Here is a 27,552-nt window from a genome sequence, read left to right on the forward strand (position 1 = left end):
ACTTATTAATATTGTTGTTTTTTGTTAGAAGTGTAAAAATGAAAAATGTTTATTTCCATTGCTTATTAATGTTGGTGTTTATTGTTAAAAGCGCAAAAATTAGAACTTTTTGTTGTTGTTATTTATGTTAAATTATATTTGGTTTTCTCCTGGAGCTCAGGTTTGCCCTTAAAAAAATCATTTATTATTATTGATGTTTATTGTTAAAAGTTCAAAAATTTGAACTTTTTGTTGTTATTTATGTTAAATTAGTTTGGGTTTTCTCCTGGAGCTCAGGTTTGCCATAAAAAAAATCTACATTGCTTAATAATATTGTTGCTTTTTGTCAAAAGTGTAAAAATTTAAACTTTATTTTTAGTTGTTAGTTATGTTAAATTGTGTGGGATTGTCCTGTGTTTTCTGTTTCAATTTTTTTTCGTATTTTATGACTATTATCTGCTTTTATGTTAGGCGCTTTGTGTTTTTAGCCAAAATGAAAGGCACTATACAAATCAATAAAGTTTGAAGTTTAAATTAGTTTGGGTTTTCTCCTGGAGCTCAGGTTTGCCCTAAAAAAAACTCTTCATCACTTATTAATATTGTTGCTTATTGTTAAAATTATAGAAATTAAAACTGTTTATTTAAATTAATATTTGTCAATCAATCAATTAATCAGTCAATGAATTAATAAGTCAATTAATCAATCGCTCAGTCAATCAATGAATGTATGAATGAATGAATCAATGAAAGAAAGAATGTAATGCAACCACAGGGGAGCACAATCCAACTCTCTTGTGCCGGTCCCAAGTCCGGATAAATGCAGAGGGTTGTATGAAAGCAAAACTAAATTAAATATATCAATCACAAACAGAGTTAATATCTAACTGTATGTATGTATGTATGTATGTATGCATGTATGTATGCATGCATGCATACATGCATGCAGGTCGGTTCATCCTGCAGCGCCAGTTCTGCTTACCAAAACTGGCCCACTAGGCGGCTCGCATTCCATGGATTACTTCATACAATTTTTCTTGTAAAATATTGAGCAACTATGATTGCAAAACCATTCTTATTACAGTTTTTCTCCATTGGTTTGGCTCATTTCTTGAAACAGAAATTACATTCTCAAAACAACATGGACAAACTTCCAAACCACTCTGCAATTGTTCACAGCAGAATGGAATTTCTCATTAGTTTCATCAAATTGCAAATGTCTTAGTACTTGTCTCAATGTCTCAGTACATCTTTGCAATTGATTAAGTACAGGTAGCCTTCATTTAGCACAATTTCCAAGTGAATAGATCTTGTTGATCTAAACTGATTGTTGATTCTCAGTCTAATGGTTGTTCTCTCCAAAATGAGTCAGCATCATTTCATTGTGTAAGTCATCACATGCACAATAGTCTGAACATTATACCATGAATATGATATTTATGAATCCCTTGGAACATTTGATAAATTTAATACAGAAACTGACAGTGAGGTGAAACTAGAACTTGACTAACGAAGGAGGATGTCCCAGGATGTCCCATAGATAGATAAAATGAACTTTATTAATCTCCCAAGGGAGATACTCAGGTGTCTGGCAGCAAAACACACACAATAAATAACAATAAAATAACAGTTCATAAAAAAAGCAGTTCATATCAGGCAGATTTGTTAAACAGCCTAATAGCTGAAAGGAGCCTATAACTCCGCGGCTCCTCTGTGCTTTGCTGACGGTCACAAACTAACAGACTGAGTAATTTCATCTCCTTTTTTGTCTATCTGATGAAAACAGTGATTCAATTTGAATTGTTGTTCAATATGTCTTTTACGTTTTTTCTGCACTTACTGCAACTAACAGACAGAGCCGGGCAGGGACCCTTCCACAACACTAGGGGGCAGCAGTACCCACCCAAAAGTGCAAAACACCGGGAGTGAAAGAAAAAGACAAACACGCGGAACCTTTCTTTCGTTCCTCCTCGAATGTACGGATGCTTTACTGCGATACACGGAACGTTGGTTTTCCAGCAGCAGTCGGTGTAAGACTGTTTTATTTATGAGTTAAAGGTTAACCAGCTATTGTTAACCATGGAGGTCCTCGGTGAAGAATTTGGAGACATGACTCCCCAGGAGTTGGCGGCTCCTGTCAACACCGTGGCTGTGAGTTTGCGTAAAAACAACACACAATTTGGCCCCTCGAGACGAGTCAATGCGGTGAGGTGGTGCGCGTGTGTTAGTTTCATGGTGGAATCAACAAAGTAAAAGTTGTGATTCTTGTTGATGTTCTTATTTCTTACGAGTCTGTTTCACGAGCCATAAATAAACTTCTAATGAATTCAAATGATGTTCCTATAGGAAATGACTAATTCATTCATTGCTAGTTCTTCATAATTTCTGCTCTGTCTCTCTCTGTCATCTTTTTCTTTATTGACAGGATAAATGGAAGCTGTTACCAGCCTTTTTGAAGGTAATAATGTTTGGGTGGCTGAGGACATGTGAAAGTCTTTTTGATTCATTTTGAGCATTTTTATGCTACTATAAAGCCCTAATAATTAAAATTAATCAGAGAACTTCAATAATCATGCAAATGCAAGCACTTCAGAAATCCTAAAAAAAAAGGGTTCTGTCCATGATCCGATCTCTTTTTATAGTTTAAGATTCAAACATTTTGCGTTGTTTTTAAAACATCCTATTACTTTAATAAATATTATTATTGTTGTTGTTGTTATTATGAAGATGACAAACCACATATATTTATAGACTGAGTCTTTAAAACTGAGATGTGGGAATCGGCTCCATAAAATTTTAATCTTTTTGTAATCTCAAGTAAAAAAAAAACAATTTAAAAAACCATATCCAATGTTTGCATAAAGCTCGGCTTTTCATAGATTTTAGGGTGTTTTAGGGTGTTGGCCCACAAATGTCTCATATTTTTGTGATGTCAGAAATGTTTTAACCTTGTCAAGTTTTTAAACAGTAAAACCAGACCAAAATGTTAGAATTTAATTGAGACCATATAGAAAAACATTAACATCTTTTAAAAACAGCATTATTTTGATATGCATAGTTGACTGCTGTTTGAATGCTTTAGCATCAGTATTTCTTCTTGTCTCTGCCTACGTTCGATCTTCTGTGTGTTCTGCAGGTGAAGGGTTTGGTGAAGCAGCACATCGACTCCTTCAACTATTTCATCAATGTGGAGGTGAGGCTCTATCCCCGCATCAGCGTTTGCCACATTTGCTGTGTTTGTCCTTGCACTTCTGTTCAAACGTCTTCCTTTTCAGATAAAGAAGATCATGAAAGCAAATGAGAAAATCACCAGTGATGCTGATCCCATGTGGTACCTGAAGTAGGTTCAATGACAGAAATTCAAACCGAACTTCCTGATAGCAAATATCCAACACATTTTTTACCCCCTGCAGATATCTAAATATCTATGTCGGCATGCCTGATGTGGAAGAAAGCTTCAACGTTACCAGACCCGTCTCTCCTCATGAGGTGAGAAAGGCAGCCGATTTCTGTATAATTTTTTTCTTTAAATATACCTATCTTAGATTAATGCAATTGAAAATAAATATTTTGCAATTTTGAACAGCCCTAAAGACTTAAATACATGCTCTCCATATCCTTCTGCATTGAAATTTGGAAATAAATACATTTTTATGTCTAAATTAGAAACTAAAATCACTTCTGTGTTTTTGAAAATGTCTTAAATTTAAAACACTACAGGTTTGAATTAATGATTGAAAATATAAACATGAAGCTATTAATGGTGCCATCAGCAGCAATTAGAAGGTCCATAAGTAGGAAATTCTGGAAACAGTTGGCCGAATTTTAATAAATTAGATAATAGGCTCAATATTTGTGCAGTTTTCCAGACATACAAGATGATCCCATTTAAGGAAGAAGCTTAAAAAATTGTGTGGTCTATCTTTGTAGAAATAAAGTAAAAGATTATTTAAGTCCAATTTTACCTTCCACTTTAATTTCCCTAAAGCTTTGAGTAAATCACAACATCTTCTCTGTTACAAACGATAATATTACAAAAATGTAAGCATCTTTGGCTCATAACATTTCAGTAGTTTATAATTTATGCCACATTCAATGGCTCAAGAAAAATCAAAACAATACTTTTTGTTTGATTTTAGATTCATTCAGAACCTATAAAATAAAATAATAAAAGCTCACTGTATGGCAGATTATCACTATAATAATAATTGATTGGATTTATCTGCGTTTTTCCAGACGCTCAAAGCGCTTACAGTTTGTCCATTATTCATTTATACTTGGTGATGGTAAGCTACTGATGTAGCCACAGCTGCCCTGGGGCAGACGGACAGAGGCCTACAGCCCCCTCTGACCATCACCGGGATCATTCATACACATTCACTCACCAGTGGAGCTGCACTGGAGGCAAGGAGGACACAACGACAGTTGGCTGGGGGGAGCGGGGATTGAACCGCCGACTCTTAGATCATTGGACAACCTGCTCAACCGCCTTAGCCACTGTCACCCACAGTACTGCCATAGTACTTTAATTTGGATTCACTAGTTTATGATTCTGTTTCATGCGGATTCATTATTCCAATTTTCTAACCAATTTTATTTTGTAGTGAAAAACAATGTTCACATAAAAAAGGATTTAAACTGAAGAAAGTGAAATTTTTATGAATTAAATCATTTTTTCTTTATTAAAAAAACAAAACAATGTATAGATTTCTCATTAACACTTTCAAGCTCTTGCTTTGTTTCCTTAGTGTCGCCTCAGGGACATGACCTACTCGGCACCCATCACAGTGGACATAGAATACACTCGTGGCAGCCAGAGGATAATCCGAAATGCTCTGCCTATTGGACGGTAACTCTTTGTTTCATACACTGTATAATTTTGCTAATTTTAACTAAAGGGTCATCCCAAAAACCTACTGAAAGCTTCATTTTGCAGAGATTTGTCCTCCTTTTTCTTTTTTTGATCATAACTTTAATGAAAGTTGCCACGCAATGAAAAAGTCTGCTTTAGCCTTTTTCTTATTCTATTTTTTATGCCAGGATGCCGATCATGCTGCGAAGCTCCAACTGTGTTCTCACAGGGAAGACGCCCATGGAGTTTTCTAAACTAAATGAGTGTCCTCTGGACCCAGGTTCTCTGCAAAAACACCCCCCCCCTCCCCTGAAACCCTACAAATTGATAACCTGCGCATAACCTAGCAACAGCAGTTCATCACAACCCCGTCAGTTCATTATTCTGTTTTCACAGGAGGTTACTTCATCGTTAAAGGTCAAGAGAAAGTCATCCTGATCCAGGAGCAGCTGTCGAAGAATCGGATCATCGTGGACCAAGACAGGAAGGGGACAGTTGGAGCTTCAGTTACCAGGTACGTCCTTTAGGCATCAACCAGACTTAAAGGAATCTCAATTTTTAGCTTGGGTTTTAAAAAAGTGGATACATTTTGACGTTTACAGCCTGAACTTCAACGTTTTCTCAGTTTTGTGCAACCAATACAAGTTCTATGGAGAAATAAAGAAACATTAAGCAGCCTTTAATGCCTTTCAACTGACATTTGTCAAAGTTTAGGACTGGCAAATAATAACTTGGGCTGAGTACATAATCAATCTTAGTCATCAAAACTCCTTCATATTGAAGACAAATGATCTAGCCTTATTTTATATTTTCTGTTATTAAATGTAATGATCACTTCCTGTGATTGAAGAACATCAACATTCATGGTGGAAAAGAGTTGACTTTGCTGTAGCCTGGCAAACAATACATGTTTTCACGTTTCACGTGATCAATGTTTTTTTGTGCGTTTTAAATGAATAAAATCTGGGTATAAATAATTTAAAAAACATTTATTCTTTAGGGTTTGGCAGTTTGCTTTATTTGACTCCCCTTTGGTTTGTTGAACATACAGTTTTTAAATGTTAATGCAGAATAGTGTATAGGGCAGTTTTAGTGTTTTAACTGCAGGACAGACAGACAGATCTGGTCTTAACCTCTTGATGCTGATTGATGCAAATATGCGTCAAACCACATTGGCTCTAAAATTACCTTAATTTTTTCATCTATTGAATGCAAAAACATAAGTAATTTTTTTCCTTGTTTTGATATAATTTCAGGCAAATGCTATGCAAGCCCTTTGAAAAATGTGTTGTTTTTTTTTTCATTTCACAGCTCCACTCACGAAAAGAAAAGTAGAACTAATATAATTGTGAAGCAAGGACGCTTCTACCTGAGGCATAACACGCTGTCTGAGGACGCTCCCATCGCCATCATCTTTAAGGTAGTTTTCAGAAACTGTTCAGGGTTGGGGGCTACCACCTGAGGCTCCGGAGCCACATGGGGTTCTTTATCCCTCCATTGCGAATTTTTGACTTAAAAAGAAATTAAAAAACAATAGGTTTGTTAGTTAAGTTTTGTCATTTATGTTAAGGTGTTTAAGCCGAGGTGTTCTTTTGCTGCTTATTGTAAATATTTCAAAGCTACATTTTTATAAATTACCAGCTAAATGGCCACACAAATAGAAAAAGTATATTCTATTTGGTGAGGTGGAACTCTGCAGCTCTCATGGGGTTTTGGTCAGTAAGAAACTGGACCAAATGGCTCTTTTAGTATCAAGGTTGCAGGCCCCCTGGTTTAGGGACTCCTAATGCACAGCAGGGGGAGCTATAACCCAAATAGAGGACGACAGAAGAGCATCGGAATATTCTTGTCCTTTGCAATACAAAGATGCATAATATTGAAAGACTCACTCTAGAATGAAGAAAAGTTGTAGTATAACAGATTTCTTTCTCACATCGTTCTTTGCTCAGAGTTAAACATCTGCAGCTTCATTTCTGTGACTTTCTCTCACCTCTCCTTCTCTTTGGTTGCGAGCATGAATCCACAGTGGGGCAGACCCATCAGTTCCCACAGCTTCACATTTACATAAGCAAATGTCAGATCGCTTTAGTTTCTGCAGTTCACTTCTCCCTCTTTGTCAACACATTTGACTTCCATGCTCCTCAGGGTGTGTCCACTCTTCTGCTCTGTGTAAATTTGCGTAGATTTTTATGTAGTGACCCAAATTCTACCAATCTGTGTCTCCCTGCTCACACTCTGCTGTCTGTTTGCATGGTTAGGGTATGGGTGTAGAGAGTGACCAGGAGATTGTGCAGATGATTGGCACAGAGGAGCACGTCATGGCCAACTTCGCCCCAAGCCTGGAGGAGTGTCAGAAAGCCCAGATCTTCACGCAGACTCAGGTACATCAGATCCGAACCAGATGAGGCTAAAATCTGACTCACAAACCTGAGGTTACCTCAGACTCACGTTGGATCTACAACACTAACATCATCAGAGCTCCACTATTTTTATTTTTATTTATTTTTTTAATTTGTCCTGCTGGGCAAACGGATGAGAGCTGAAGGCCTCTTGTGTTGGATTTATTTTACTTTAACAATAGGGGTTTTAGACAAACCAGAGGTATGTCTGAATAACCTCTTTTGTAATCGAGACCAAACTTTATCCATTTTAATCATTGAAATCTTTTGTGTTGGACCAGACGGAAAAAGGAAAGGAGGGAAGAAGAGAGAGGGATGTTATGGGGGGGGGGGGGGGGGGTGATTATAGAAGCGGGGGGAGACCATGAAGCAGCATAAAGCAACAAGTTTCTGGATGGTTGTAATCATTACGGTGAGGTTCACATGTAATACAGGTCTATAAGGGCGGGGCCTGTCCACACACACACTCAAATGTTATAAACACACCTGTTGGCTCCAAAATAATGTTCACATGTCAACATGTACACAATACAGATAATGTTCACACACGCATACTTATGCATTCAAACCAACTAGTGTGAAATATTTAATTCAGTCACGCAAACTAAGTGAGCTAATACCTGTGCTCCAGTGAGTGTTTATGTTCTTCTAAAATGAATGATGGAATGTAAAAAGAAGGAAGGAGAGTGCCATCCCCACACCAAGACCCCCGCCGCAGCAGCCGCGGCAGCCAGAACCCCCCCAACACCCGCATGGCAGCAGATAGAGAACAACCGCCCCTCTGGTACCTGGTACCCCCTACCAGGGATGGGGTAGGGTGGGACCTTGGACAGATGTGTTCTAAGGGGGTGCAGTTAAAATTGGCGGGTAGGGCACTGAGAGGACATCTCCTGATTACTCACAGTGATGTCCAATCCCCCTCTCCACCAAGGGGCACTATATTTCATTCAGACCATTGCCTGTATAGGAGAACCAGACTGAGTAACCCCTCCCCCTTACATTCCAAACAGGAAGTAGAAGCCAAAATCCCATAGACTTCTATAGAGAAAAAAACAGCTATTACTCAGACATTCTGTTAGTCAGAATAAGCATTCTTGATCTTTTACATGTTCTAGTTAATTCTATTTTCCCCCCCATGATATTCTTTTTTTCATCGCAAGTTATTCAAGTTATAGACCGGCCAAACAGATGCCTCAAACACATGGTGCCCACTGGCCCTCACTGTGAACATGTTAAACATTTGACTGACAGATTCTCCTGAGCCCGCTTTCAGTGGAAGGGTTGTGGACCTCTAAAAAGCGACAATGGTTGGAATAAAAATCTTGATTCAGACTGCCTCTGTCCGACCAATCACTGCTTACTAACCTTGTCTGGCTCTAAATGGCTTTATCCAAATTGCAAAAAAAATGACAACTGAATTCACTTCTTTTTGTTGACAGAACTAAGCCATTTTCTATTATTATCACACTCAGTCCAGTTCTCTCATACAGTCAATGATTCAGATCTTTTGATCTGTTGTAAAAGCATTCACAGTGGTCTTTAAATTATGATGTTTTTAGCCCAAATTTAAAAAATCTGTGTCGTTTTTTTAGGACATAGTTTCCGCAGAGCAGCAGTAGTTCATTAGAAATTAAACTCTAGGTTGTGAGTGAGACCGTTGGCACGGAGTAAGCCCGCCCCTTTCCTATCGCCCATGTGTTTACACTCTCTCCTGTAGCTTCCAAGTACATAAACAGCAAACAAGCAAGCCCAATTTTTCCATCTCATTCACAACCATTTTAATAAAGAAATACGCAGAAATGCAGTTTTGGGCTTACGTTCCTTTGTATATGTCCTCCATCCTCAAAAATAGGCTACAAGAAAATGTTAAAAACACCAAAAACACAATTTATATTAAAGTGGGTCTTTAGGAACAAGGGAGACAGGTGGAGGACAGTCCAGACGTGAGGCTCCTCTATGGAAAGGTGATGAATTAAATTCCAGAAGACACATGAGAGTGCTACCAGGAGGTTGTGGTCTAGAGAAACTAATTGTGCGCCAACAGGTTTGAATGAGCGTCAAGAGTGTAAACAGGGATGAAAGGAAAAGTGGAGTAGAGCTCAAGTAAAGGTTCTCTTTAGGAATCACAATGATGGATAATATCCAGTGGAACAGCAGATGTTGGCGGTTTTGTAGAGAATGAATGAGATGCTTTAAAATTGATCAGAGGTAGGAGATTTAATATGTCAATGAAGGGATGCTGAGGTAAAACCTGCCAAGCAGAAGGTCAAGAAGAAGACCAAATAGGAGGCAGACGAAAGGATGAAACGGAACCTTTTGAAATTTGTCGAAAAAAGTTATAAATAAAACAATTCTGAGATTTTGGAACTAATGTAAACATTGCTGGTGTAGGTTAACATACTGTCCAGCTGTAAGCGTGTTTGCGGCTCCAAAGCTCTTTAATTAGTCTCCAGTTGTTGCCATGTGACTTCATGCTGTCAACAAAAATCTGGATGTTACACAATCTTACCTAAAACCACCACCTGACATCTCATGAAGGATAAAAACTTTTAAGCTGTAATGTCTTCAGCTCAGTTTTTGACTCTTTATCCAGTTTCCTGCCTTCAAACTCCTCCATAATTTGTTTGTTGTGCTCAGAAAAACGCCTGTGTGGATGTCTATAAACCCTCACACTATCAGGCTGCTCTCATGTGCGGCCATTAGCTTTAGACCAGAATGTTGTTATTCAGACGCACAAACAAGCAACTGCTGATTGTTGTCAGAAGGTATTTCCTTTGCTCTCTCTGAGCACACAGCAAAGGCATTGTGTCTACAGACAGTTAAGTAACGCTTCTTGTGGTTATTCAGGAGCTCCACGTGCTTTCTTTGACACCTACAGCTGAATGCAATCGGCCAATTTGTTTTTCATAAAGATTATGTTGTTTGAGGATCCGCTGATGCATTGATGAGGCCATATTTGTGTCCTAGCAACCCGCCGCCGCTGCCCTCATGTTCCGCTGTCTGCCAGCCTCCGCTATGTCTTTTCATGGCATTCACAGAGTCATTGTATTGTGCACAATGAGGCCTAAATCTATATAATTAAAGGCAGATAGGTTTTAAAAAAACATTATCAGATTATAAGTAATCTGCCAAACTTGATTCTTCTGTAGAAACCAGAATTTCTTTGTTTTTTTTTAGCAGGCTGATATCATTTTAGTTCTTTAAATGAACATTTTTATGGCTTCTGCATAACATTTTATGCACCACCAGGAACCAACTGGGTGGTCCTGAAGAAGCTGTCAACCCTTTTGACCTCTGACCTCTCACGGTTGTGTGGAGAGTTTCAGCTTCAGCTGATTCAAGCGTGGGTGCGAAAACACGCAACACAAGTTTTTATAGTATTTTAACATGAGCTCATTACAACGTCAAGATCAAGGCGTTAAACATGACCTCCATCAGTATACCAATTGCCCTAAAGTACAGTAAAGTGTAGGTTTTAAATGGAAGCAATCACAGTTTTTAGAGGTGATCCAATTACAATCATTGTTTCAGAAAGGAATGAATAAATTCTTTTATTGAAGTTATTAAATAGAGCTATTCTTTAGTAATTATATGCAGAAAATCATCAGGTATTTTGGTTAACCAGATTCAAACCAGAGAATTTTTCTACTTTTAAAGAAATGATCAAAGATTTTTCATCTCCAACCCTGTTTCTACATTTTCTTTAGAATACTCATTATGAAATATGTTTTCTGGCATTTACATCCACACTAGCTTACAGCATTTTTTTGTTGTTTAGAAAATTTGCCTTTGAATTTAATATTTTAACATTTGTGTGATGTTCAGGCCAAATGAACCATTTTACCACTTTTTATATTAAGGACTTGTATTTAAAAAATCTTTTAAATCAGAAATTGGAGAATTTTTTTTTTTATCTTGGTGTAGAAGTAAAATATTTTTTCTAGATTAAATTCATCTTTTGATATATTTAAAAAGCATTCCCATTGTTTTTATTTTTAGTTTAATGGCGACTATGGTATTTTTAGCCAAAAACACAAAACTGTCAATTCTAGGACATATTTTCTGCAGAGCAGTTCTATAGCAGTTCTATAGAAATTAAACTAAGTAGTGGGTGGGACTATTAGTGCGGGGCAACCCCCCGCCTCCCCTCCCCATTGTTGAGAGTTCTCTGTTTATGCTCTCCTGCTATTTTATCATCACACCCCCCAACCTAACATTAGCGGTACAATCAATATTGGAGCTATCCAGGCGTACAGTTTGATCCTGATGCCAGCTCGGACAGGAAAAACGAAGATGTACATGGATTGTGTTCGTCTTCAAGTGGAGATATTGGAATGGAGGGAAGCAGCTTGTGGCCCATCCAGTGTATTTTCTACATCACAAATAAAACTCTTTTTCATTTGTTTCATCTGCTCCTGATTCACAACTATTTCAATAAAGAATACTCAGAAATGCTCAGTTTAACCAGTTTAACCATTTTCTTTATTTTATATATATATATATATATATATATATATATATATATATATATATATATATATATATATATATATATATATATATATATCAGAAAAATGCCACAAGATCATGTTAAAAACACCCATAACACAATTTTCTTTAGAGTGGGTCTTTAAATACGACATGAGAATTCAACTTTTTAAAATTGAGGTTTTTAATTTTATATCCTTAGCTAATAAAAATTCAAACCAACTATTTTTACCTGTGTTCTGCATACAGAGTTGTGAAAATGATTAGCTTAGTGTGGATTCTGGTCTTACCTCAGCTTAATTTGTTTAAAACTTAGAAGTTGTTTTAAACTTTTTTTTTTAACTCCAGTCATTAAAGTTTCATTAAACTAATAAGAAAGATTAAACATTTTCCTCCTGGATTACTTATACAAACATTCTTTTGCAGTTAAAACTTTGGGCAATCCTTAAAGATGGCTTGATTTGTTTGGTTTATCTTTCTTTGTAAATTAAAGGTCTGTTTAAAGGTTTGTTTAGTGCCAGAAGAACTTCTGTGCATATATATATATATATTTATATATAATATAAATGCCTTTTGTGTGTTTCAGGCTCTGCGGTTTCTTGGGAATAAAGTACGCAGGCAGCGGATGTGGGGCGGGCCCAAGAAGACCAAGATGGAGGAGGCCAGGGAGCTGCTGGCCTCGCTTATCCTCACTCACGTGCCTGTAAGTTTTCTGAAAGTTTACTACATCATACTTGAGATTTCTGAGGGATAATGGCCATGTTTGAATTTTGCTTCAGGTTAAAGAGTTTAACTTTCGAGCAAAGTGTATTTATCTGGCCGTGATGGTTCGGAGAGTGATTCTGGCTCAAGGTGAGAACAAGGTGGATGACAGAGATTACTATGGAAACAAGCGTCTGGAGCTGGCTGGACAGGTAAACACTAATGCTCATATGTTGTGTGTGACTCTATTTAGGGCCTGACTCCTTTTTTTCCCCTAAATTATTTTAAAAACAAAGCATCCCGTCTTCAGTGGTCTCTTTGCTCGTTCTTCATAAAAGGCTCTAAGTTGACCAACTAGTTTTCTAAACCCAAAGCTGTTTGCTGCCCTTTCCTCTTCTGGAAAACCACCTTTTTTATTTTTTGCTTATTATTATTAATATGTTTCCTACACTTTGCCATGCCTCAGTGGATGGAAGCGCTGCAGCAGAGAACGTTGGCGTTCCGGCTCTGATCTCTCACCTGCATCTTTGTTCCCGCCACCTTCCTTTAATAAGGCCCTCATTATATTTCTTCAGCTTTGTTTTTCTTTGTTTGGTTTTTGTGCCCCCTCCCCCTTTATTTCAGACTGGCTTTGTCAGGAGAGAGATATGCGGTGGCACCAAAATCCAGAGGCTGTGGAAGCATGGGGATTTTTCAGCACCGTGACAATAGAAACGCTGCCCTGACTGGGGCGATTGAGCTAATCCGCAGGCTCGGCTCTGATAATGTAATTACTGCTGTCTTAAGGCCTTTAATTTCCCCCCCAACCTGCTCTGTATAAGGAGCGTGAGATGGGAGGAGGAGGGGGAGGGGGAGAACAGAGTCCCCTTTCAAAAGGAGGCTTACACACCAACAACGCCAGCAATCTCTTCACCCTCCAATTATGGCTCGCTGACATTCAACTAATTGGCCTGGCTGCGCTAAAGAAGCTTAATTTCTTTATTAATTTCAAGCAGTGTTGCCTGTTTGTTTTGATGTATGCTAATGCACCCAGCGGCGGCGGCGGGGGGGTTGTTTTGGGAGAGGGTCCCTCCTCTAGGTCTGGCAAAGGACGACAGGGACCTGGGATGAAGCCAGGTCAGGTTTATTTGTAAGCACCTGGTTATTAAATCTGGTTGAACATGAACGCTGATCAGAGGAGTTAATAGACACATCGTGGAGGCAGCCGGACGCACAGACAGATGCTGGCATCATATATGGAAAGCTGGCAAGTGATGGATATATGAAGAGATGTTTCTGTCTCTTGGTTTGGCAGCTCCTGTCTTTGCTGTTTGAGGATTTGTTCAAGAAGTTTAACTCAGAACTGAAGAAAATTGCAGACCAGATCATCCCCAAGCAGAGAGCGGCTCAGTTTGACGTGGTCAAACACATGCGGCAGGATCAGATCACTAACGGCATGGTCAACGCCATATCCACCGTGAGTTTGCAAATCTGGAACCAGAGGTTTAAGGAAAGGAAGAAAACATTTCAACTTAAAGTCCCACTCCGATCCTCTTTTGATCCATTTCGAAAGCATTCCCAATGGTCTTTTCAGTATGATTTTACAGTCAGACTCATTCACACACTGATGGTGGCTCCTCTGTCCATCACTGCTGCCAGCCTACAACCACCTGGATGTGGGGTTCAGTGTCGTGCCCAAGGACACTTACATACAGGCGGCAAGGCGGGAACCAAACCTACAATCTTCTGATCAGATGTCGACTGCCCTCTCTCTGCCCCCCTCTCTATGTCGTTTTTAGCCAAAATCCCCAAATGTTCTACAGGGCCAAATTTGCCTCTGAGTTGTAGGCAGGACCAATGGCATGGAGCAACCCCGCCCCCTTTCCCTCCCTGTTGCTGAGAGCCCAGAACCGGGAGCTTATGGCCCCCATATTTTTGGCGTCACAAATACAATCTGTTTTAAACAACCTGTTTTTGTCAGCTCCTGATTCCCAACGATTAGAATAAAAGCAAATACTCAAAGGCACTTTTAGGCTTCATTTTCTTTCATTCAATCCGAAAATTGCCACAAGAACATTTTAAAAACACCACGAATACAATTTTTATCAAAATGGGTGAAAATTGCATTTCTGAGTGTTTCTTCAAATTTTTGAGAATCAGGAGCAGACGAATAAAGGCAGTTTAAAAATTATCGTATTTGTGACGCAGAAATTACGGGGCGGGCCACAAGCTCGCTGCTCCATAATGGGGAGGGGAGGCAGAGTTGCTCTGTGCCAACGGACTCGCCAACAACTCAGGGGTCAATTTCCTAAGAACTCCTGCTGTTCTAGAAAACAACAGTTTTTTTTAATTTTAGCTAAAAATGGCCTAATCCTCATTAAAAGACCATTGAGAACAATTTAAAATAGATCAAAAGATGATTGGAGTGGGACTTTAAGACACGTTACTGAATGATGAGAAAAAATGTTCCTTTTTGCCCTCTTCCTGTTTCCCGTTTTCAGGGAAACTGGTCTCTGAAGAGGTTCAAGATGGACCGTCAGGGCGTCACCCAGGTTCTGTCTAGGCTGTCTTACATTTCTGCTCTCGGTATGATGACCAGGATTTCCTCTCAGTTTGAGAAGACCAGGAAGGTGAGCGGACCGCGCTCTCTGCAGCCGTCGCAGTGGGGCATGCTGTGTCCGTCTGACACGCCTGAAGGAGAGGTGAGAGCCAGAGCAGAGAAAAAAATTAAAGATATGTTTTTAGCCTCCAAAGTTTTAAAGTTTGAAATTATATTTCTGAATTTTCTGGTTTGAATTGACCTACATTGTTGTTGAATATTGGTGGATATTCATTCTACCAGAGATGCCACATTAAGAAACATCAAGGAATACTAAAATAAGGTTTTTACAGTTTATAGCAAAATTGTAAGACTAGTTGCTGCCGTTTTAAAAGGCCGATTATGTCACCTGAAAGATTTGCTGATGTGAAAGTTTGGCATCAACTAGCTCTCCTGTTAGCCATTTGCAAGCTCTAACCAGAATTCCTTGTAGCCAGAACTAAACATACTAAACATAAACATAATGAATGTTGTGAGGGGGAAACCAAAATCAAATGAAGGAACACCACCAAGTAATAAAAAATAAAAAATAAACGTTAATTAGGTCAACATATGACACAGCAAGATGTTCATTTTCGTTGATGAGGTTGAGTTTCTATAAGCTTAGCTGAGGCCGCTGTCACTAGCAGGGTTTTTAACTGCTATATGTCTTGGAGCAGTTTGTCATTTCCTCTTTTGGTGTTCTTATAACGTGGGTTGTTATTTGATAGATGAGGGATCAATAAATAAAGTCCTCTGAAGTGCACCTCTGGATTTCCTCTCAGAGATAGATCATCTAGCATCAGCCTCTTCTCTCCTCTTTATCCCACCCCTCTCCTTTTTAACAAAGAAAGTTTGTCGTCGTATCCAAATAAAAATCTATTTCTAAATGTTTTTGAAGGAAAAATTACAGATGTTTTCCGAAATAAGACAGCCAGATTTGACTGACATCAGTGCTGTAGACAGGAGTCAAGAACAACATGGCTTAATGTCTATTTCTGTGATCAGTGTACTCAAACATGACATTTATGAAGACGTCTAGTAAATGATGAAATATGTTGGAATGGAGTGAATTTTCTTAGTACTACAGGTTTGCAAAGCACCATAGATGTGTTTTTGGAGAAAACTCAAAGACTAGAAAAAAGAGCATCCTTTTTATAAAGAATGAAAATATGTGACAATGATGTACATAATACATTACATGGTGTTTTTATGCAATACTTTGAAAAGTTGCCGGATAATGAAATTCCTTTTTTTCCTTCAGTAAATCTCGTTTTGGTCCGTTTGTTGCTTCATCTGGTTTGTGTTTGCGGCTTGGTAGGCTTGCGGTTTGGTGAAGAACTTGGCTCTGATGACGCACATCACCACCGACATGGAGGACGGTCCGATCATCAAGCTGGCCTTGAACCTCGGGGTGGAAGACGTCAACCTGCTGTGTGGGGAGGAGCTCTCCTACCCGAGCGTCTTTCTCGTCTTCCTCAACGGTGAGTCGGCTCAGCATTAGCACCTGTTGAACAAAAAAAAATAAATGCTGCACACTCATTTTGACCCTGCCAGTTCTGTCTAACGCATCCCGTGTGCTGTCAAATATTTGCTTTACTGGGTGTTATTTCTTTTTTATTTATTAAAGCTAACAATTTTTACATTTCTCCGCAGCAGCATTAGGTGTTCATTAGTCCAAACTTGGTCTTTAATTACTGTATATGTTTGTCTCTGTGCTGATAACTGTCAAATTATACAAGCTGCCATATTATTTAATTAGTTGGTAGCAGCAGGTGTGAAAGCCCTTCAGTGCGAGTGTGGCTTGACAGGCAGAGCACAGTGTCTCCCCTCCACCCCCCCGCCGTGAGTCTGTCAGACGTGATATGAAGAAACCCCTGCCGTCACTTTGAGCTTTGACGTCTGGACCATGCAAAGCTTAGTCTCTACCGCCTTACCTCCAACCTGCCTCCTTATAGTTTTGGATTCACAGTTTAGAGCAGAAGTTTAAGTCTCATTCATTTAGATTACTAATAATTTCAGGATGTCTATTTTGAAGAGTCAGACTTGTTATCTGTGTTATCTAGAGCAATCGGCTCAAACCGTCCAAAACTTCTTAGGAAAGGTTAGTATTCCTGATCAATTTAATAACTCATGGCTGCCAAAGTGGTTTTTAAGCCTCTATTAGGCAATTTAATGTGCTTCAGGAATTATTTATTAGAATAGCTGCTATATAAATTTACATCTTAAATTTTACGATCTGAAATTGTGAAACGCTTGATAAAACATTTAACACCTTGATAACTATTGATGCAAAAATGCATCAAACCATTCCTGCTCCAAACTTACCTTAATTTAGCAAACACTTGAAAGCAAAGACATAAGTCACAAATTTGTTTCCTCACTGGAAATAAACAATTCACAAATACAGTTAATTTGGAAAAACTGTTTAGGATAAAACATTTCATAGATGGAACACAATAAGGTTTACTGAAACTGTAAACCCTGGCGGCTTGGATAAATTTGAGAAGGGGATATGATTTTTGAAAAAAGTTACTTTTTAATTATTATAATTTGCTATTATTTTCAGCCTGTGTTGATGTGCTGATGTATAATGAACATGTATAAGAAGTATAGCTTTGAATGTCTGACTCCTATTGTTTGTATCTGGTTTTATTTTAAAATGTGTTGTATGCATAATTATGTCGACATGAACAATAAGTAAATGAATAAACTGTCATTCACTTTAAGAGATGCAGCGCCCCCTTCCACCCCTTAATTCCCTTATGCTTGAATTTATTTTCATATCATAAAAAAAAATATTTTTCGCTGTTTAATGTACTGCCAAATTAAGTGGAGTCTGGGATTTAATGGTATTTTGTGTATTAGCAACATATAGCATCAAGGGTTTAAAATGTATAGCTGTCAACTGAGTTGTAAATATGAGGTGTAGAAAGTTGCAGGAAATGTTGAAATCTGTGCTCCAACACCACAGGAAACATCCTCGGCGTGATACGAAACCATCACAAACTGGTCAGCACTTTCAGACTCATGCGCCGGGCCGGTTTCATCAACGAGTTCGTGTCCATCTCTACCAACCTGACCGACCGCTGCGTGTACATCTCCTCTGACGGAGGACGACTCTGCAGGTAGGATGTCTGGGAAAGGATTCGCCACATCAAAACTGTTCAGTACAAATAGAAAACAGATCTTTTAGTTTAGGACAAAACTCTTAAGACTTTTCATTGAACTCTGCAGGCCGTACATCATCGTGAAGAAAGGACAGCCCATGGTGAAGAGCAAACATATTGAAGATCTTTCTCAGGGTTACAGGTGAGTTTTTGTCACAAAAGGCCCCCCCCCCCCCCCTTTTTTTTTTTTTGAGGATCACAGCCAAACATGTTTTAGCAAAGTAGGTTTTAAAAATAAAATTGTTTAAATAATAAAGAATTGGTTTTGTATTATTGCTCAGTTGCACACTTTGTGTTTCTAATTTTCTAACTTTATTAGAAACTGAATTAGGCAGAAAATTCATAGAAAATAAAGTTTGTGCATTGCAAATATTATGAAATAAACGGAAATGGATTTTGTGCATAGAAACACGTTATATGAAGGCTTTAGTAGTTTTTTCTGATATAATATAATGAACTTTTGTGACTTGTGTACTTTAGTTTGAAATTGAAGCTAAATCATACTTCGTGTAGATAATTTGAAGTTTTTATTTCAAACACTGTTGATGTATTTGACCTTTAGCCTGTGTCCCAGTCTAATGTGTGACTAGTAAAAAAATACATCTTTGTCATGAATTAATGTAAAGCACCAGCATGTGATCTGTTGTAAAAAATCCTTGAAACAGCAGATTTGAATGTTTCCTCTTAGAAACTTTGAGGACTTCCTGCACGAAGGCCTGGTGGAGTATCTAGACGTCAACGAGGAGAACGACTGTCAGATCGCCCTCTATGAACACATGATCAACAAGTGAGTCACAGCGAGCTTTCAAGAAAGCGCCCTGGTGGTTTGAGTCAATCATTACACCTTTCCTTCGGCAGAGAAACGACACACTTGGAGATCGAGCCGTTCACGCTGCTTGGAGTGTGTGCAGGCCTCATTCCCTACCCCCACCACAACCAGTCGCCCAGGAACACGTACCAGTGTGCTATGGGCAAGCAGGCCATGGGTAAGGCTTAGCAAAGCCGTTTCTTTATTTTATTGTTACATCAGAAATGTTTTTAAGTTCAGATTTGAGTTTGAACAAGTGAAAAGTAATTAGAAATACAGCATGCTGGTTTGTCCCCCCCAAAGCTCTCCTCCTTCATGTCAGAATACATTTGTATGTGTGATTGAGTGTTTGTCTAATGTGTGTGTGTGTGTGTGTGTGTGTGGGTTGAGGTGTGTATGCGCACGGACATCAAACATGGGGCGTTTGCGTAGGTTCTCATTGTGCTGTGTGTGTGGAGGCCCTTTCCCTGCCAGTCACCCAGAGTGTCATTAGCAATTCATTGTGTCTGCTCTGGCAGTGCTCGGGGGGTCAGTGTGCTCAGCTGCAAAAGACCACAGAGTGTGCACCCGCGGCTCCTTGGTAACCAAAACTTCCCCAAACGGACCTGCTCGCATTCGTAGGAATCGAGCCCCCCCCCCGTGCTACACGTCCGTCCGACCCTTCCTCCCCTCCTCCCATCCTTACAAAAACACTGACTGGAACTATATTTGGCCCAATATCCTCTGTGTTGTCTGTTTTGTATAGACAGCTCCATACATGTGCAAATCTGGTTGTGTGGCCTGAGCCTATTATCACAGACTCTCTGCTTGTTGGCTGATTGTTAAGTAATAGCATCTGACAAATGTCAAAGCTGCCGGGGAGGCCGGGCTTTATGCCATAACTGGCTCCTCTGTGAGCTAAATGGGCCCAGTTCAGCACCTCTACAATTTACTTTAAAGATTGAATCAATCAAATATTATAGAAAATGTAATAAAAACAAAATGATACATTTTATCACAGAAGATTTTGGAAGGTCTTATATTTTGTGTTTCCAGGAACCATCGGCTACAACCAGAGGAACCGCATAGACACCCTGATGTACCTGTTGGCGTACCCTCAGAGGCCCATGGTCAAAACCAAAACCATCGAGTTGATTGACTTTGAAAAGCTGCCTGCGGGTCAGAATGCCACTGTGGCAGTGATGAGCTACAGCGGCTACGACATTGAAGACGCTCTAGTCCTCAACAAAGCCTCGCTTGACAGAGGTGGGAGCTTCATTTTTCTACCACTTTTTTTGTTTTGAAAACTCTTGACTTTAGTCAGAAAGGGCATGTTTAACGACGCCAGTCGATCTGAGGTCTAATCTTTGACTGTTTCCTGACAGGATTTGGTCGATGCCTTGTTTACAAAAATACCAAGTGCACACTGAGACGGTACACAAACCAGACTTTTGACAAAGTCATGGGGCCCATGCTGGATGCTGCTACACGCAAACCCCTTTGGAGACACAACATCCTGGATGCTGATGGCATTTGCTGTCCTGGTGAGTACCAGCTGAGCGGGAGGAGGCACAAGTTTTGCATCAAAATCTACGGCGGCAACTATTTTGATTGTTCATTTAAAGATTTCGCTTTGAGTGATTCCGTTTTTCCCAGCTTTTTTAAACCCAAGATCTATTGGAATCATGCCTTTCAAATCGATCAATTAATCAAGCTTTATTTATAAAGCATTTTACAACAATCACTGATTGAACCACAGTGAAATCAATTGAAAGAGAGACGAGCAATTGAATGTTAAAAACTGTTGGGACTGTGCACTCCGACTCTGCGGCTCCAGGTGGAAGAGAGACCTAATCATGACCTTTCCACCTTTATTTTTGATGATTTGTATGAAATGTTCTTCATCACCAGAAGTCTTCAGCTTTGTTCTACCAGCTTGAAGTTCTGATGCAGTTTTGTGACAGCTAGAGAGACTCAAGTTTCTTCTGGGAATTCTTCTGAGTAATATTTAGAGTTTGAGTCCTGCAGTTTTTGCATTCATTAGACATTAGACATCATGGATAGACAGATAATGGATGAACTTTTGGATGATCATCAGTGGTAAAGATGATCCCTTTTTTGGGCTTAAAGGGCCAATCTGATGAAAACTGTGTTCTTGGTGTTTTTTTGTTCTTGTGGCATTTATTTAAAGGAGATACATGAAGAAAATTAAGCTTAAAATTGCATTTCTGGGTATTTCTTCATTCAAATTGTTGTGGATCAGGAGAAAACGAAAAAATGTCGTCTGAACAAACAGCCACAAGCTCCCTGCTCCGCTCCATTCTAATGTGTCCACTATATCCATCTACCTCTTTGTTTTCCTCGTCTGAGCTGATATCTGACTGCATGGCTGGATAGCTCCATTCTCTCTCCTCATTTTTATTGCACCGCTAATCTTAGGTTGGGGTTGTGAGGGCCTGTAAGCTAGCGGGAGAGAGTGTAGACAAAGGGATACTGGGAAATAAAGAAAAGCTTACTTTAGTACCAAGAGACTTTCTCAGAGGTGAAGGTTCTCATTCTGGAAGCGATCACTTATTGACTCATTTCAAGTCATTTGTTTCTCAGTTGTTATAGTTTTTTGGAAATACGTATTTGTTTTTATGCGAAAGTGCCGGCCCGGACGTTTTGAATTGTATCTATAGATGAGGTACTCTTCTTTTTTATTTATTTTTGTGTGTGTGTGTCTTTGCAAAGCTTTTGCTAACTTGGTTTGGTGTGCTGGGATTGCTTCAGGTGAAAAAGTGGAGAACAAACAAATTTTGGTGAATAAATCAATGCCAACTGTCACTCAGACGCCACTGGAGGGCAGTGCCCAGCCAGGCCAGCCCCAGTACAAAGAAGTTCCCATCAGGTGAGTTTCTGCCCCCAACTCCCTCCCCACACCACCAATAATCCTTCTGTTCAGCTGTAAACATCTGAATCTTCAATGATGCTCTCTGTTTGCAGCTATAAAGGTTCCACAGACTCGTACATCGAGAAGGTCATGATCTCCTCCAATGCTGAAGATGCCTTCCTCATCAAGATCCTGCTGAGGCAGACCAGGAGGCCGGAGATTGGAGACAAGTTCAGCAGTCGACACGGGCAGAAAGGTGCAAACCTGACGGCGTTGACATGTCAGAACTGCCAGGAAAATACAAAAGCCTCGCGTTGATGTCACCAACTCTCAGGCCAGCTCCTGGAAGACAGGAATTGACTGTATCAGCAGAGGAAAACCATTTGTTCCATCTGTTCCTGTCACTGCCCCCCGTCCGCATCTCTCAAGAGCTCCTTTCAATTAATTGGCTCTTTGTCCCGTCCCAGACTATGCAAATTTATTACACCCCTGCAGTATTCTGCTGCTACTGGGGGAAAAAGTGTTTACAACCTCCATTGTTTTGCAGCACCTCCCCTAAAGAGGTCTTCTATGATGTTTTAATCAAAAAGCTAACTGGCGCCATGCATAAGTTACTCTCTTCATTAAGGCGGTGGGCGCTGGGCGGTCAACTCGGGGTGAGACAATGTCTTCCGTCTCAGATGATGACGAAGATGAGGGTCGCTGTGGGGTTAGCTGAAGGAGAACCCGACACACGCACCCAGATGTGCAACAGCTGGCCTTTACACCAAAATTTACTCTAAAAACAGGAAAAGAAGTTGGAAAATGTAAAGTTTTTTGTTATATCCTAACTTTATTTCCATTTTTATACTTCAAAGGGTTTTAATGAACCTGAACAATAATTTCATTACAAATAAATGTGGCTGTGGTGATGGATCTCCCAGCTTCACGTGACTTCTCTGAACCAGCGGAGCAGAATAAGTCAATTATTAACCAGTCACACACACACACACACTCAGCTGCGGAGGTGGTAATGGGGGGGTGTAAGGGTTGTCAGTATTTGGGTCTCATTGTGCAAAGCCGTCAGTATGGAGCTGTATGAGCTGTGATGGAGGGCTCTGGACCCTTGCTGTTGTCTTGCCTTTCTCTCCTGATTTCATGCCTCTTTTATCATTCACTTTTACACAAAACAAACAACGCCGAGCATGTCTGCTTTTGGAGCCAGCTCTTACTTTCTTCACCGCTTTCCTCTTCCTTTTTTCTCTCTCCTTTTTCCCTGATGTTGGGCCTTTTTTTTTTCTCTCTGCCCTTTCTTTCTCTGAGTTTCTCCTGGCGCTGCCTTACTCGCCTTTTTCTCTTTTCTTTTCACCTTCTTCCTGCTGTTGGATGACTTTCCACTAAATGGCCGCACTTGTTCCCACTCAGCATCCTGCTGCAGCATCCTGTAAGGCCTTAGCTGTAGCCGAGCGCTGGCCTAATGGCAAATTTTCCCCACGTGCACCAGTTCAATTTCTTCATCTCCGGTTGATCCCTCACTTCCACCCAATGAACTGCACGTCATGGGGGCATAATCCCGGTCTCCCTGTTAAGCTAAGCACCTTCCGCTACTTCCTGCTCGCCTCTCTTTGCTCCATATTCTTTTTTTTTTTTTCATTTGCAAATGAGTCTACAATCAGTTTACCCTGGCCGGGGAAGAGTGCTTCAGCCCCTCAGCAAACATTTGCACTCGCACTTAAACTGCTGACTAGCAGGCAGCTTGTCCCCCTCATCATGCCAGTCAAAAGAGAGACTGTCCACATGAGCGTGGAAATGCCGTCCTCTGCCAGAGGACTTCAGAGATCCTCTTACAATCCACGACAAAACTGTTTCTCTGCTGTCCGCCTTTCCCAAACTGATTTAGGCACCAACGTTTGAACGGAAAGTGCATCTCATTGTATAATAAATTGTAATTTCTCTACTTTTTTTTTGAAAAATCCTTTCTTTTCTAAGTTTGTAACCTCACCAAAATGTGAAATGACAAAATACATGAACTAAAGATTTCTCTTGTAGTTTGTCCAAACTTTAGCGTCATCATAGAAAAGTTTACTGTGTCGTCTAAATTTAGTTGATTTCTGCAAGCATTACTTTTTGTAGTTTCTTTCTTTTGTAGGTTTAAAACACTGACCAGACTTTGTGTGTTTGCTGTAGGTGTTTGTGGGCTCATCGTGCCGCAGGAGGACATGCCGTTCTGTGACTCGGGCGTCTGTCCAGATATCATCATGAACCCTCACGGGTATCCCTCCAGAATGACGGTACCAACCCCACAACTGCACGTGGTTTTGCCCTGTTTATTGTTATCAAAATGTTCCTTTTGTAGAATATTTTTAACAGCGCTGCAAAAACAGAATCTTTGGAAAGTAAAAAGACTTGTTTCAAGTAAAATAGTCTAGAATTTCTTTTCTTAAAATAGAAATTGTTTGTTAGATTTTTGGCAGATTTTTGTTTTTGCTTATATATATCAAATTCAAAGCACATTTTTCAAATTTTAAGAAGTTTTGTCTTATTTCTAGGGTGCCTGTTTTACTTTTCTTCATTTTGGTGATTATTCAGTGAAGCAGATGAAATGCTCAACTATATTTTGACAGCTGATCTTAGTTCCGTTTTCATTTTTGCCTGTGTTTTGCTCCTATCACACCTCCGTTACTACGTTGATCGTCGCTCCCCAGAAGTTTGAGTTGGCTCTTCTGAGACTAAACCCTCGCCATCCGCTCCTGTCTCAGTTATCTTCAGCGCACATGACGGCTTTGAGCATTCACAAACAGATACTTGTTGATGCGGACACGTTTGCCAGCGCAGCCCGTGTCTGCAGCAGCATGTGGAAGTTAATCAGACGTGTGCAGCACTTTTGAACAGAAGGATGACGCTGAGATGAGACTTGGCGTCTCTTCTGGCTGCTTGTTTTCTCTCCCAACATAAAAACCTGATGGATCTTTATGGCTGAAGCTGTCAGTGTTTGCCGGCTGCGGTTGCCATGGACGGGACTCAGAAATGTTTGGCTCGAAAGGATGCTTCTGTAGCCTGAGAGTGATATGAGAGTAGGTGTTTCCTTTTATGTGACGAGGTCAGGGGTCTTGTGGGTGCAGCCCCGGTGGAATTGTTGAAATCAGTCATCCTTGGAGTGCTTTTCCCACCCTGAAGGGGGAACATGTGTAATTGAAACTCATAACATCAGCATTTGGTGCTTAGTGAGGATGTAAATCACAAAAGGATTTGTTATGATCCCGGCCGGGTTGTCTTTCTGGGTTTAACTAGGTGGGGAAGCTGATTGAACTGCTGGCCGGGAAAGCCGGAGTTCTGGACGGACGCTTCCACTATGGTACGGCTTTCGGGGGCAGCAAAGTGAAGGATGTGTGCGAGGATCTTATCCGTTATGGGTACAACTACCAGGGCAAGGACTATGTGACATCAGGAATCACTGGGTAAAATTGAGACTTTAGTTTCATGTTTGTTTGTTTTTTTTTTAATGCAGGCGTCTTTTTTCGCCCGTTTTAAATTACAAGGATCACTTATGAATTTTGAAAAAAATCACACATCTGTAGAATTTATGACTAATGAAAAAATGTAAAACTTAAATTTTCACAAACATGTTTTGTGCACAAAAGTGTTGTAACCTTAACATAGTGTCTTTGTATGCACCTTTATGTAATGTCAAACGTTTTTACATCCTCTTCTGTTAATCAAAACTTGGATCTTACATATAATTAAAAAAACAGACACTTTGATGCTTAAACTAAACCTGTTCTGCGCAAAAATCTGTCTGAATGTCCTCAGAAATGGGGAAAAAATGCATAAACAGATGGGTCACAAAGGTTTGAGCTCCCAAAAGGCCAAGAAAAAAGGTGACTTTTGTGAATTTCCAGAGAACCCCTGGAGGCTTACATCTACTTTGGGCCAGTCTATTACCAGAAACTGAAGCACATGGTTCTGGATAAGATGCACGCCAGAGCTCGGGGTCCCAGAGCGGTTCTCACCAGGTACTATCAGCCAGAAGAATCTGATCCAAGCTGGTACCGTTTGTCTCAGCACCAAGAGATCATATGTTTTTTTTTGTGGCAACAGGCAGCCTACAGAGGGACGCTCCAGAGACGGAGGTCTGCGTCTGGGGGAGATGGAGCGTGATTGTTTGATCGGCTACGGAGCGAGCATGTTACTGCTGGAGCGCCTCATGATCTCCAGTGACGCCTTTGAGGTGGACGTTTGTGGACAGTGTGGCCTCCTGGGATACTCTGGGTGGTGAGTTGACCTCAGCTAAAAATGGATCCAAGGGGGGAAGTTTTTAACGTTTTTAATCTGACAATTTTTCATCCAACAGCAAGATTATTTTTTTCAAATGAAATCAAATGGAAGAACATAAATGCTTTAGAGTGAATTTTACACAACTCGACATCCTCACAAAAAGGTGCAAATTGAAGTTAGATTTTTGTTAGATCCAGACGTCTGCCAATCAAGACATTTTTATAAAGTCAAACCAGTTGATTGTTTTTGAACTGCTACTTTCTGATTGGTGCCAAATTTAAGAAGTCTTTAAAAGAGATGCAGAAGTCTTGTTTTGTGATAGTTTGCTCCAGAATTGTTTGTATTTTAGAACTTTGTGCTGATTTTCTTGGGATATCTGGATATAAATTGCTGGATAATAAACATCAGAGCTTAAGTAGAATAACCAAAAACTTGTTTGTTTGGGTTTTTTTTTTTAAATCAGAAGATGACCATGTAAAAGGCTCATCAGTGATCTGCTGGTTCGTCTCTTCTGTCTTCCAGGTGTCATTACTGTAAGTCATCTTGTCACGTGTCCTCCCTGAAAATCCCGTACGCCTGCAAGCTTCTCTTCCAGGAGCTGCAGTCCATGAACATCATCCCTCGACTCAAACTGTCGCGCTACAATGAGTGAGCAGGACTGGGACAGAAACAATGTCTGCGTGAGTGAAAGGTTCAACGCCGGAGATTGATAAACCTGAAGTTTAAGTTCAAAGACGGGACTGCAAACTCTTGTTCCCAAAATTCTTCCACAGATGTTCTTCAAGTGTGTACATAATAAAGTTATTTCTTTCAGCTGCTGTATCGCTCAGTTTTTTCTGTACATTTAAAAAAACATTGTTTTCTAAATGTATTTCTATTTTAAGGTAGGTAGCCTGCTTTCTCATTTTAGAATTCTGAGACTTGACACGTCCTTTGATTACACTCAGCTGTTTTCACTAATGTTCTTCCACATCATTACATTGTTTCTCTGTCAAACAGATGTTCTTTCTTAAAGAAGCTACTTACAAAACTTTAAATGTGGCCTCAAAAGAACAGAGATTAAAATTCACTGATAGAAGTACTTAAAAGTTGTTATAAAAGTTTATATTTCTGAGTAGAGTATTGAAATATTTAGAATAAATTCTGATTCTCCTTATTTTTAACAGGTTTGAAGCTGAAACTTTGAACAGGCCCAGTCTCAAAACAGCTTTGTGAAATCTATACATCATCATTTGCACGCCTCCAATGTACAAAAATAGAAAACACAAAACGATAGCAAAACTTTAATTCTAAAATATTAAATAAAATATTAAAATTTAGAACTTTTTCGGAAAAGCTAATATGGTTTTTATTAAACGTTTTAACGCAGACTGTGAGCGGAAACGTCTTTAAACTCAACTGAAGACTTTGCTGTGCTTGTGTTGTAGAAATCTATTTATTAAAGTCCAACTCCAATCATCTATTCTCAAAGTGTTGCCCGTGTCTTTTAGTTATA

At 39.7% G+C, this 27,552-nt stretch overlaps 1 protein-coding gene across 2 annotated transcripts; it reads left to right on the top strand.

The window, feature by feature from the left end:
• Positions 1-1,927: 1,927 nt before the first annotated feature.
• polr3b (polymerase (RNA) III (DNA directed) polypeptide B) lies at positions 1,928-26,870 on the top strand. 2 transcript variants are annotated; one of them, XM_078948886.1, is made up of 29 exons: positions 1,928-2,127; positions 2,402-2,434; positions 3,113-3,169; positions 3,252-3,316; positions 3,390-3,465; positions 4,725-4,825; positions 5,017-5,108; positions 5,225-5,342; positions 6,140-6,248; positions 7,087-7,209; positions 12,302-12,418; positions 12,495-12,629; positions 13,712-13,873; positions 14,898-14,948; positions 15,009-15,098; positions 16,296-16,458; positions 17,949-18,102; positions 18,212-18,286; positions 18,833-18,931; positions 19,003-19,130; positions 19,988-20,197; positions 20,317-20,475; positions 21,704-21,821; positions 21,917-22,059; positions 23,970-24,073; positions 25,074-25,240; positions 25,682-25,795; positions 25,881-26,054; positions 26,580-26,870. In XM_078948886.1, exons 1-29 carry the CDS (start codon positions 2,056-2,058, stop codon positions 26,707-26,709), a joined length of 3,339 nt encoding a protein of 1,112 aa, XP_078805012.1. In that variant the 5' UTR covers positions 1,928-2,055; the 3' UTR covers positions 26,710-26,870. The 2 variants fall into 2 exon arrangements, with proteins under 2 accessions (XP_078805012.1, XP_023811695.1); XM_023955927.2 differs by having other exon boundaries at positions 14,898-15,098.
• The last annotated feature ends 682 nt before the right edge of the window (positions 26,871-27,552 follow it).

Source organism: Oryzias latipes, chromosome 6, assembly GCF_053564925.1.
Source record: "Oryzias latipes strain Hd-rR chromosome 6, Olatipes_Hd-rR_3.1".
In the NCBI taxonomy this organism is placed as follows: domain Eukaryota; kingdom Metazoa; phylum Chordata; class Actinopteri; order Beloniformes; family Adrianichthyidae; genus Oryzias; species Oryzias latipes.